At 42.7% G+C, this 13,873-nt stretch overlaps 1 protein-coding gene across 1 annotated transcript; it reads right to left on the bottom strand.

Annotated features, from left to right (window-relative positions):
- Nucleotides 1–3,156: 3,156 nt before the first annotated feature.
- On the bottom strand, nucleotides 3,157–13,469 carry LOC124281436 (mesenchyme-specific cell surface glycoprotein-like; the record flags this gene model as incomplete). The annotated part of the gene is made up of 3 exons (XM_046717485.1): nucleotides 13,261–13,469; nucleotides 4,381–4,734; nucleotides 3,157–3,335 (listed from the first exon to the last, which is right to left on the bottom strand). Coding segments are annotated over exons 1-3 (742 nt in total), but the record flags the coding sequence as incomplete, so codon positions are not given.
- Nucleotides 13,470–13,873: the final 404 nt, after the last annotated feature.

Consider the following 13,873-nt stretch of genomic DNA (forward strand, 5'->3'; position numbering starts at 1 on the left):
GGTTACAGTGTGACCTTACTGTAATGAGAGTGGTTACAGTGTGTGACCTGACTGTAATGAGGATGGTTACAGTGTGTGACCTGACTGTAATGAGCGTGGTTACAGTGTGTGACCTGACTGTAATGAGGGTGGTTACAGTGTGTGACCTGTGTGTGACCTGACTGTAATGAGGGTGGTTACAGTGTGTGACCTGACTGTAATGAGGGTGGTTACAGTGTGTGACCTGACTGTAATGAGGATGGTTACAGTGTGTGACCTGACTGTAATGAGGATGGTCACAGTGTGTGACCTGACTGTAATGAGGATGGTTACAGTGTGTGACCTGACTGTAATGAGGTTGGTTACAGTGTAACCTGTGTGTGACCTGACTGTAATGAGGATGGTTACAGTGTGTGACCTCACTGTAATGAGGATGGTTACAGTGTGTGACCTGACTGTAATGAGGATGGTTACAGTGTGTGACCTGACTAATGAGGATGGTCACAGTGTGTGACCTGACTGTAATGAGGATCGTTACAGTGTGTGACCTGACTGTAATGAGGTTGGTTACAGTGTAACCTGTGTGAACTGACTGTAATGAGGATGGTTACAGTGTGTGACCTCACTGTAATGAGGATGGTTACAGTGTGTGACCTGAATGTAATGAGGATGGTTACAGTGTGTGACCTGACTGTAATGAGGGTGGTTACAGTGTGTGACCTGACTGTAATGAGAGTGGTTACAATGTGTGACCTGACTGTAATGAGGGTGGTTACAATGTGTGACCTGACTGTAATGAGGGTGGTTACAATGTGTGACCTGACTGTAATGAGGGTGGTTACAGTGTGACCTGACTGTAATGAGGGTGGTTACAGTGTGTGACCTGACTGTAGTAAGGGCTACAGTGTCTGACCTGACTTTAGTGATGGTGGTCACAGTGTTTGTCAGGCATCTGGCTGTAATGAGAGTGTAACATAATGCTGATCGATGTCATCAGCCACTGGTCTCTGTGGCAAGAACACAAACTGTGGAGACACAGAGGAAATATTACTGACAGCTGTATTCAAACTCACTCGTTCAGAATGCGACAGGTCTGTTTGAGGCAATAAATCTTATTCTGAAATCTTCATGGGGATTCTTTATTTTAAAACCTCTCAGGTAATATTTTCTGGTTCTGAGATGCAAGTAAGGAATCAGTGGATTGCATGTCACTGTGCCCCAGTGTGGATCATACAGAAATCAATCACTGGCTATTCTGGTCCAGCTGAGTATTTACAGACTGCTTTCAGGTAGCTGGAATATTGATGACTGGAATTAACAACAAACAAGTAATGTGCAAATATGTGATATATCTGCAGTAACCCCGTCAAGGACTGTATCGATTGGATCATAATGTAATTTGCTGGAGCTCACGCTTGTTATTATCAGTCTTACCACAGGAGGTGGTGGTTCCCTGGATATTGTTATTGCCTTGTGATAATTGCCCTGTGTGACCATGCAGTACCAAGCGTTAAATGGACAGGTGTTTGTTGTAGGAGTGTTTACTAGACAGGTGTTTGTTGTAGGAGTGTTTACTAGACAGGTGTTTGTTGTAGGAGTGTTTACTAGACAGGTGTTTGTTGTAGGAGGGTTTACTAGACAGGTGCCTGATGGTGTGTTTGGTAGACAGGTGTTTGTTGTAGGAGTGTTTACTAGACAGGTGCCTGATGTAGGAGTGTTTGGTAGATAGGTGTTTGTTGTAGGAGTGTTCACAAGACAGGTGCCTGATGTAGGAGTGTTTGGTAGACAGGTGTTTCTTGTAGGAGTGTTCACTAGACAGGTGTTTGTTGTAGGACTGTTTACTAGACAGGTGTTTGTTGTAGGAGTGTTTACTAGACAGGTGCCTGATGTAGGAGTGTTTACTAGACAGGTGTTTGTTGTAGGAGTGTTTGCTAGACAGGTGTTTGTTGTAGGAGTGTTTACTAGACAGGTGTTTGTTGTAGGAGTGTTTACTAGACAGGTGTTGTAGGAGTGTTCACTAGACAGGTGTTTGTTGTAGGAGTGTTTACTAGACAGGTGTTTGTTGTAGGAGTGTTTACTAGACAGGTGTTTGTTGTAGGAGTGTTTACTAGACAGGTGCCTGATGTAGGAGAGTTTGGTAGACAGGTGTTTGTTGTAGGAGTGTTTACTAGACAGTGTTTGTTGTAGGAGTGTTTACTAGACAGGTGTTTGTTGTAGGAGTGTTTACTAGACAGGTGTTTGTTGTAGGAGGGTTTACTAGACAGGTGTTTGTTGTAGGAGGGTTTACTAGACAGGTGTTTGTTGTAGGACTGTTTACTAGACAGGTGTTTGTTGTAGGAGTGTTTACTAGACAGGTGTTTGTTGTAGGAGTGTTTACTAGACAGGTGTTTGTTGTAGGAGTGTTCACTAGACAGGTGTTTGTTGTAGGAGTGTTTGCTAGACAGGTGTTTGTTGTAGGAGTGTTTACTAGACAGGTGTTTGTTGTAGGAGTGTTTACTAGACAGGTGTTGTAGGAGTGTTCACTAGACAGGTGTTTGTTGTAGGAGTGTTTACTAGACAGGTGTTTGTTGTAGGAGTGTTTACTAGACAGGTGTTTGTTGTAGGAGTGTTTACTAGACAGGTGCCTGATGTAGGAGAGTTTGGTAGACAGGTGTTTGTTGTAGGAGTGTTTACTAGACAGGTGTTTGTTGTAGGACTGTTTACTAGACAGGTGTTTGTTGTAGGAGTGTTTACTAGACAGGTGTTGTAGGAGTGTTCACTAGACAGGTGTTTGTTGTAGGAGTGTTTACTAGACAGTGTTTGTTGTAGGAGTGTTTACTAGACAGGTGTTTGTTGTAGGAGTGTTTACTAGACAGGTGTTTGTTGTAGGAGTGTTTACTAGACAGGTGTTTGTTGTAGGAGGGTTTACTAGACAGGTGTTTGTTGTAGGACTGTTTACTAGACAGGTGTTTGTTGTAGGACTGTTACTAGACAGGTGTTTGTTGTAGGAGTGTTTACTAGACAGGTGTTTGTTGTAGGAGTGTTTACTAGACTGGTGCTTGATGTAGGAGTGTTTGGTAGACAGGTGTTTGTTGTAGGAGTGTTTACTAGACAGGTGCTTGTTGTATGAGTGTTCAATAGAAAGGTGTTTGTTGTAGGAGTGTTCACAAGACAGGTGTTTGTTGTAGGAGTGTTTACTAGACAGGTGCTTGATGTAGGAGTGTTTGGTAGACAGGTACTTGGTGTAGCTGTGTTCACTAGTCAGGTGCTTGTTGTATGACTGTTCACTAGACAGGTGCTTGATGTAGGAGTGTTCACTAGACAGGTGCTTGATGTAGGACTGTTCACTAGACAGGTCTTTGATGTAAGGGTGTTCACTAGACAAGTGCTTGTTGTAAGAGTGTTCACTTCACAGTTGCTTGATGTAGGAGTGTTCACTAGACAGGTGCTTGATGTAAGGGTGTTCACTAGACAAGTGCTTGTTGTAAGGGTGTTCACTTCACAGTTGCTTGATGTAGGAGTGTTCACTAGACAGGTGCTTGATGTAAGGGTGTTCACTAGACAAGTGCTTGTAGGAGTGTTCACTTCACAGTTGCTTGATGTAGGAGTGTTCACTTCACAGTTGCTTGATGTAGGAGTGTTCACTAGACAGGCGCTTGATGTAGGAGTGTTTACGGGACACTGGAGCATTCAGTAGATATCATAGGAGTGGGACATGTGATGGGGTATGGGAGACTTGCAACAGGGGTGGTGAGATGAGGGACAGTCTTCCTGTCCAGCAGATGTGAAGATGTTGAACTGTCTGGTTCTTCTAAGCAAAGACACAACTCAATTCACCACTTGGTGCAATGTGTAACCCCTTCTGTTGTGGCCTGCTGTGATATTGCTGGAATGTTACTAGAAAAAATGAAAAGCCAAACTCCTTCCTCACTCACTCAGTCACATGGTGCATCGACCTTGTCACATTTCGATTGTTGCATGATTGGTCCTGGACTCTTGGGAAATGTTTGACAGCTGTGCTGCCATCCCCTGATATTCTAGATTCTCATCCCAGGTCTAGCCAGTGTCATTAATCTGTTGGCCTTGTGTATATCTCATCCCAGGTCTAGCCAGTGACATTAGTCTGTTGGCCTTGTATATATCAGGGACTGGCCATTTGTTGTATGGGATGCGGAGTTTTTTGTGTTGTATTGGTCCTAGGATTGTACCTCTTGCAGAGCTACACAAATACATGTAATTGCATGCCCTAAAAATAATACACACTACTGAATGCAAGCTTGCACATCATCCAGTCCTTTACATGTAACAGTGAATGACGTACATCACTTTGGACTTCCTTGGCACAAGAAGCCTCATATAACTGATATATTTTGTGTACAAATCTCCCTCTCCTCCCTTTACCTCAACCCCCCTTCTCCCTACCTTTCCTCCTGTCCCTTCCCCCTACGTCCTCTCCTTCCCTCTGCCCCCACCTCCCTCCGCCTCCCTCCCTGTCCTCCCACGCCCTCTCCTTTCCCCTGCGTCCTCTCCTTCCCTCTGCCCCCACCTCCTCCGGCTCCTCCCTGTCCCCCTCTCCTTGTCCCACGTCCTCTCCTTCCCTGCCCCACCTCCTCTCCTTCCTGTCCCTCGTCCTCCTCCTTCCCCACCTCCTTCCGCCCTCCCTCCCTGTCCTTCCTGTCCCTCTCCTCTCCTACGTCCCCTCCCCTATGTCCTCCTTCCCTCTGCCCCCACCTCCCTCCCTCCCTCCTGTCTCGTCCCTCCTTACTCCCTACTCCTCTTACTCACTCACAGTCACCGTTCATTAATTGTGATGTAGGATTGTAAATGGCAAATATACTGTAGCCGTTAATGCTCTCTAGCTCTGCACGATGGGATCTTAGTGCTGGGAATAAGAGAGCTCCACTGTTAAACATACACTTACAATACGGCCCATCGATTCATGGTGCAGATACCTGCTTGTAAACAGACATCTCCTTGGAATGACTTCTCTCCAGGAATGTGTTGCTGGAATGTGTTGCTGAAGTGTGTGGAACAACCATGTTGCAGGAATGTGTTGCTGAAGTGTGTGGAACAACCACGTTGCAGGAATGTGTGTGGAACAACCACGTTGCAGGAATGTGTTGCTGAAGTGTGTGGAACAACCATGTTGCAGGAATGTGTGACTGGAATGTGTGTGGAACAACCATGTTGCAGGAATGTGTGACTGGAATGTGTGTGGAACAACCATGTTGCAGGAATGTGTGTGGAACAACCACGTTGCAGGAATGTGTGACTGGAATGTGTGTGGAACAACCACGTTCTGTGTGAAAACATGAAGCACCATCATCAATGATAATGACTAAAGGGAAATATTTAATTCGTTTAGAAATTGATAAATGCCAGATTGATTTTTCAAAGCAGGTTCATGTGAGATCTTTGAAGATTATTCCCACTAACTCAGCTTGACGACTCAGTCCCACCCCATATGGTGCTTCAAATTAGTCCTTCCAGTTCATATCTTATCCGACTAGAAAACAAGTTGAGGGCATTTCAGCCGCTAGATGTGGATATAAGTACTATCATTGTCTCCAGCAGTATTGATCTGTGTGATAGATGTGGAGGACCAGTCTTTACAGGCCCAGCTATCGGAACTCGCTTGATTCTGTTGTCCTGTGAAGAGAGTTGATTTGACATCCTGCACTCTCAGCACTTGGTTTCAATATCAAACAGAGGCTAAGTTTTCACCTGTCTCATCAGGGACATCATTACAGTTCAAGAGTATCAGTGTTGATTGATCAATATGGTAGAATATGATCTTATCGTATCATTTACTTTTTCATTTGGTTTCACTGGCATCAGGATATTGGGTTTGTGTTGTGAAGGAGTGAGTGAGGCTGCTTTTTATGTACCTTTAGCAATGCATTGGAGAAATGTATGGTATAGGAAGTAGAGTGTTATGGAGGGAAATGTGACATCCCAGCTGAGATACAAATTGGTGATACCATGGCCTTTTGTCAAGTCCAGCCACAAACAAGCAGGTTGACATTTCTCAAGACATTTAAGAGAATCACACCAGCAAATCAGTGTTTCGTATTGATTCCCTTGAAAATAAGTCTGTCACAACATGGCGTGAAACCAATAAAAAAACTATTCTTGCATTATTAACAATAATTATTGTGTTATATTGAACAATAATTAAATATTCTGGAATTAACCAAGTTATAGAAATCAATACATGTCACTCCAAAGGATGTACAATGGCAGTACAAACTTGAGTGGGAATAATGATGAAGACAGAGACGCTAACATTCACCTCACTGCACAGTAGTCTGTCTTCTCAAAGGGGGTTAAAGTACTCTAAACTTACTGTCCTCTATGTATGTCCCAACACTTTCAAAGTACATTTAAACTTACAAAGATTTTTAAACGTAGCATTTTTGTGATTTTAAATTATGGGTTAACTTTCCTACAATCGCCAGCACGCTGAAGGTATGGTGTAAATCCAACTAGGGTCCATGCAGGTAGCAAAAGTACTGTAAGTCCCCATGGTCCCTGGTATGGTCATCTACCTTCAGTTGCTGGCAACCTACAGCCTGTTTTTATCTTACATTGTCATTTATAGTTAAAATATTTTAGATTTATTTACTAGTTTTAAATTTGATCTGTAATAATCTAGTTGTTTTACTGTCCTTCGTTGACAGGTTTTTAAATTTACTTTCAATTGGTATATATCTATCATTTGAATTAGTCACGATATGGCTGAAACATTGCCGATGTGACTTAAAATCTTAACTCACTCACTGCTCAATAGTTAGTAGCTTCCAAAACAGATCTGGGCTGAGTATCCAGGGTGAAAAATGATCTCAACACAACTGTTGGTCTTCTTGTAATGTGTGCGAAGCCCATTTCTGGTGTCCCCTGCCGTGAAATTGTTGGAATATTGCTAAAAGCGGCATAAAACCAAACTCACTCACTCACTCACTCTTGTAATGTGAAATGTAGTGTGAGATGACTGGGGCAAAAGCATGACCCTTATGTATTGTGTAACTGTCCTGAAACTTTCCATAATATTCTAGGTTGGACAATGCTGGAAAGGCCAGTGTGGTTGTAGTCTAAACAGCACAAGTCAAAATGGAGCACACCACTCCTCAGCTGAATGTCAACAGAAATAATGCAATCTACTTTAAACACATTTCCACAAAAAATAACACTGCAACATGACAGCAGCCATAACCTGGACAGGATGTTTGTTGCTTTCTTTTGTGCTTTCTGTGAGAGAGCTGTATGGACACAGTCTTTCATTACCAGAATTGTCATTCAGGTGGTACTGACCAAGTGGTTCCAGGGTCATTGGGTACTCCTTACTGCAAGGGAGACCAAGGTCATTTGGTTCTTATTGTATGGGAGACCAAGCTCATCGGGTACTTACTGTATGGGAGACCAAGGTCATCGGGTATAGTCTGTTTGCAGTGAAAACGTACCAATGAATTTCAATTTAAAAAAAAAGTAAATCAAATAGAGTGAAATTAAGATTGTGAATCCTCATAATTTTACCTTGCCAACTGAACATTTAAATCTCAGGAGTTTACTCATCTTAGGATAAAAGTTGTTTAACATATGATCATACATTCAAATTTAATGTCATCGGGTACTTATGGGTACTTACGGTATGGGAGACCAATGTCATTGGGTACTTACTGCATCGGAGATTGATGTCATCAGGTACCTGCCGATTGGGGGACCAAGGTCATCAGGTACCTACTGTATAGGCGACCAAGGTTATTGGGTACCTACTGAATGGTAGATCAAGGTCAATGCGTAGTCCTTACTGCATGGGAGACTAAGATCATTAGGTACTTACTGAATGCTAGTCCAAGGTCATTGTGTACCTACAAAATTGACCAAGATCAATGGATACTATTTATTCCTTACTAAGGCATTTATATTGTATAAATGTAGGGCGTTGGGATGGCCTAATTGTTAAAGTGTTAACTCATCAAGTGGAATACCCAGGTTTGATTCCCCACATAGGTTCAATGTGTGAAGGGAATTCAATTTCTGATGTTAAATGATGTAAAACCATATTCTCTTACTCTCACTCTCACTCACTCATCAATAGCATTGGTTCTCATCAAACCAGAACAAGTTGATTGGATACTTTTAATACCGGACTAAGATCGTTGAACTTACTGAATCTGACCAAGGGCATCATGTACTTATTGAAATCAATGAAGTTGATTGGTTGACTGGCCTATTGCAGATTTAATTTGTGTGGTACAGTGGAAGCAGGCCCCTCTATCCGTCTGGTCTAGTATGACATCCCATCTGTATATGAATAATCCAAGGCGTCATGACACGGATGTAATTGCACGCTATTCTGTAAGAGTTCAATATTGACTCGAGTTTTTCCACAAAGGTGTTAGCTCTGTCAGATGATTTCTTGTTTGAAGCAGTGCACCATAAACACCAGGACATTACACGCAAAAATATTTACCTCGTTAACTAAAAAGCCAGTGAACAGGGTAAGGCATGGATTTGTCTACAGCTGGCTGGTAGTTGGACAGAGAGTGCAAGCTGTCATGTTTGCCAGAGACTGAGTCAAAGGCATCAATAAACTTGGACACATTTCCTGCTTCTTTAGGAACAAAGGACAACTCATTACTCAGCAGTTGGGGAGCATTTCAAGACTCTTCATTTAGCCGGGGTTGTATGCGTCTAAAACTCTGCACCAGCGCATGTACCATGCAAATAGGCAGTTCTTTATTTGACATACCGACATCCCAATAACATAAGTAGGAACACTGTATTTCATTGCGAGAACAACCCCGGAGTATAATATGGAGTAGATTAAGTAATTGAACATGTCTGAGCTGCATGAATAAAATTTAAGGCCTTCATTTCTTGAATATTCTGGTTTTTATATCTCTGAGCCTTAGTGTTGACATTCACACATTCAACATTTCAGGGACAGATTGAGCTTGCATTCTTTGTTTCGGGTTTAAAGCAATATTCACGCAATATCACGCCAGGGGAAATTTGGAGAACCAAAACATGGCTTTTGACATGAAAGGTTGAACAAAGGAGGCTATCCCAATTTCGCTGTTTGCCTGGATGTGTCCAGAAGGAATACCAATAAGCTTATTTGTGATGCTATGGAATGAATGTCTTTGTCCTGGAAGCCTTTGTGGCAACACAACAATGTGTTCCATTTCAATAGATATAGACGATTTTAACTTCATTGTGGAAGAAATTACTGGATGAAAAATACAATTATGGGATGAATATAAGATTCAGAAGGTCCTGTCATGCTATGTCTAGTTCGGAAATGGGACACTAATTGTATGTTTAATGATTATGTGTAGATCCATGCTGTATGTTTATTTTCTGTGTCTGACCTCAAGTTTCAACAAATTCAACAGTGTGATTACATGTACGAGAATACTTTCCATTCAGATTGAAGATATCCTGTGAATATTTGTTCTCTCAACTGAGCACAGCGCCTCTCGTCACATTAAATGATATCAGACCAATGTTGGTGATATCCAGGGAAATGCACCCCGGGGATACAACCTTGGTCTAGTAAGCCGTGAGAGCACAAGGACCGCTCTGAAAATCTACTGCTCTGAATATTACATCTTTCAGATTTCCTTCTCCAGCTTGAAGACACTAGAACTCACTGATTCAGAAAATGATCACATGATGTGCGATGTCTATAATGAAACCAAAATGGCACTGAATGCTTGTTGAGGCTGGGAGATGTTCACCACTGCATCATTAAACCATCCTTCGACCACAGGCTTCCTGATCTGAAGATGGCAGTAAAAGATCTTGAAATGATTAGGGATTTCAAAGCCACACAGACATGGGGTTCCTGGAGGACGGATCAGTTTGGTATTTAATGATCAGACAGTTTTTTTCAAGATTTGGTTCATGGCATTGTTTTGTGTAATTACCAAGGAAAATATGTGAACATGCTGTGGCATTCTGACTTGTAGAGGATCTTGTTCCTGGTTTAGAATTTTAACTATTTATTAAAGGCCTTTTCATGAGAAGCTGGCTAAATGTAACAATGTCTGATCCAGCTAGTATTTTTCGACTCATCATGTTATATAGGTGAGGAGGATAAAACTTGATGAAGAAATGCATCCTAGAACTATCTCTGTACGTTGGGCAGCTTGATATTGCTAATCAATCGGCCACATGATTTCCACATTATGATTGCTACATTGGCCACATATAAGGATCACATTCAAGTAATACACTCCTGATTTACTGGGAATCTGTTGCAAATAATGGTGTGATATCTCAGTTAGAATTGGTCCTCAGCAACCTGAGAAGACACAGTCGATGAGGTGGGCTGGTTTGTTGACTTGGTTAGTGGGTGATATCACCAGTCACTGGATTGTCTGACCCATTTTTGATTATTTGCAGGCAGTATTATTCCACAGCTATCCATGTACCACCACAACTACACCAACATACCACCACAACTACATCAACATACCACCACAACTACATCAACATACAACAACAGCATGTATCCACAGCACAACACCACGGCAACAGCATATTACCTCAACCACAGCAATACAAAACAACCATAGCATCACAAAACTACCAAAATAATGAGGAAGGGTAACAATATATGGATGAACAACTTCTTTATTGCAGTCAGAGCGACATTTTGACATTTCGGTGTAGGTTCTAACACTGTTATCAAGCAAGTTGTATCACTTGCTTGATAATGGTGTTAGAACCTACACCGAAACGTCGCTCTCACAGCAATAGAGAAGTTGTTCATCCATATATTGTTATCTTTCCTTACTGCTCCAACTTCTAAATGCCTCTCAAAGAAGTTACCAGAATAATACGACTGCCACAACACACTTCAGCACACTACAGCATACCACAACACACTACAGCATACCACAACACACTACAGCATACCACAGCACATTACAGCATACCACATCACACTACAGCATACCACAGCACACTACAGCATACCACAGCACACTACAGCACATTACAGTATACCACATCACACTACAGCACATTACAGTATACCACAGCACACTACAGTATACCACAGCACACTACAGCAAACCACATCACACTACAGCACATTACAGCATACCACATCACACTACAGCACATTACAGCATACTACATCACACATACAGCACATTACAGCATACCACATCACACATACAGCACATTACAGCATACCACATCACACATACAGCACATTACAGCATACTACATCACACCACAGCACATTACAGTATACCACAGCACACTACAGCACATTACAGCATACCACAGCACATTACAGCATACCACATCATACCACAGCACATTACAGTATACCACAGCACACTACAGCATACCACAGCACATTACAGCATACCACATCACACCACATCATATCACAGCACATTACAGTATACCACAGCACACCACATCATACCACAACACACTACAGCACATTACAGCATACCACAGCACATTACAGCATACCACATCACACCACATCATACCACAGCACATTACAGCATACCACATCATACCACAGCACATGACAGTGTACCACATCACACTACAGCATACCACAGCACACTACAGCATACCACAGCACACCACATCATACCACAGCACATTACAGCATACCACATCATACCACAACACATGACAGTGTACCACATCACACTACAGCATACCACAGCACACTCCAGCATAACACAGCATACCACAGCACATTACAGTATACCACAGCACACTACAGCACATAACAGCATACCACAGCACACTACAGCACATTGCAGCATACCACAGCACATTACAGCATACCACAGCACATTACAGTATACCACAGCACATTACAGCATACCACAGCACACTACAGCACACTTTAGCACATTACAGCATACCACAGCACACTACAGCATACCACAGCACATTACAGCATACCACATCACACCACATCATATCACAGCACATTACAGTATACCACAGCACACCACATCATACCACAACACACTACAGCACATTACAGCATACCACATCACACCACATCATACCACAGCACATTACAGCATACCACAGCACATGACAGTGTACCACATCACACTACAGCATACCACAGCACACTACAGCATACCACAGCACACTCCAGCATAACACAGCATACCACAGCACATTACAGCATACCACAGCACACTACAGCACATAACAGCATACCACAGCACACTACAGCACATTGCAGCATACCACAGCACATTACAGCATACCACAGCACATTACAGTATACCACAGCACATTACAGCATACCACAGCACACTTTAGCACATTACAGCATAACACAGCACATAACAGCATAACACAGCACATTATAGCATACCACATCACACTACAGCATACGACAGCACACTACATCATACCACAGCACATTACAGTATACCACAGCACACTACAGCATACCACAGCACATTACAGCATACCACAGCACACTACAGCACATTACAGCATACCACAGCATACCACCATGGCTGCCATAGACTAACGTTTAGTCTCTGAATATATACAAGTTTGATAGAAACAAACAATTCCTTTTATATTGAAAAGCAGCCCCAGAGAGAAGGGAGATACTGAACCCGAGGAATTATAGACTTGCTTTATTTTGGGCTTTAGCACTGGTCTGGGTGTAAGGGGAAATAATGTTGAGGGTCTGTGACTACCACACCATCGAGCCTACTGGAGCTTGCAGTAGCCCTCTGACTTCCTGGACTGGAATAACTCTGAAGTGTCACCTTCTGGCAAGCTATCACATTTAGCCACTGTCTTTCTGGTGAGTTACCTCTAATTTGCAAATTAACAGAAAAACCTTTCTGGGCTTGCAGCGAAGACCTGCCCATGTGAACATGAGATAGACGGATGTTCTTTGCTTCAACTCATCAGAGAAGATTACATCCATGAACACAATCTTTAACATTGTGGTGGTTACCACAGTGATGCTCTCAGTGTTAGTATGGGTCACATTCAGACTTACACATCACCTGGTAGGAGCTTGCTTGTCCACCCTCTCTGTCCTCTGGGACTCTTATCACACCCTGACTCTGGAATCTGTCCTCCTTATCACACCCTGACTCTGGGATCTGTCACACCCTGACTCCCTTATCCTTATCACCCTGACTCTGGATCTGTCCTCTCTTATCACACCCTGACTCTGGAATCTGTCCTCACCCTTATCACCCTTATCACACCCTGACTCTGGAATCTGTCCTCCCTTATCCTGGAATCTGTCCACCCTTATCACACCCTGACTCTGGGAATCTGCTTATCACACCCTGACTCTGGGATCTGCCCACTCTTATCACACCCTGACTCTGGAATCTGTCCTCCCTTATCACACCCTGACTCTGGAATCTGTCCACGCTTATCACACCCTGCTTCTGGGATCTGTCCACCCTTATCACACCCTGCTTCTGGGATCTGTCCACCCTTATCACAACTTCACTCTTGGGTCTGGCCATCCCTTTCATATCACCTACAGGCAAATATTCTACTCTCTGTGCATGTACTACTTTCATAACTCCTACTCTTATCAAATGGTGAAATAGTGCTCCTCAAGTACTAAGTAGCTAGACAAAATATAGAAACTGAACCAATGCCAACATTATTATTATTATTATAGGATATTTATATAGCGCACATATCCATGCAACTTGTGCATGCTCAAGGCGCTGGTATTTTTTCCCATCGATCATTGGATGTCAGTCTCAACGGCACATATCTTATTATCAAACTCAACTTCCTGGGGAGTATACAACTCTTGCAGCCACGAGGCGAACCAAGGTTTTGTGGCTTTCTCATCCTAGCATTGACCTTTAGTCGCTAGTGATAAATCTTGAAATGAAGTGAGGTGAGGTGAGGTGAA

The sequence above is a fragment of the Haliotis rubra genome, unplaced genomic scaffold (genome assembly GCF_003918875.1).
Source record: "Haliotis rubra isolate DU_JTF1 unplaced genomic scaffold, ASM391887v1 Scf284, whole genome shotgun sequence".
NCBI classification, from domain to species: Eukaryota; Metazoa; Mollusca; class Gastropoda; order Lepetellida; family Haliotidae; genus Haliotis; species Haliotis rubra.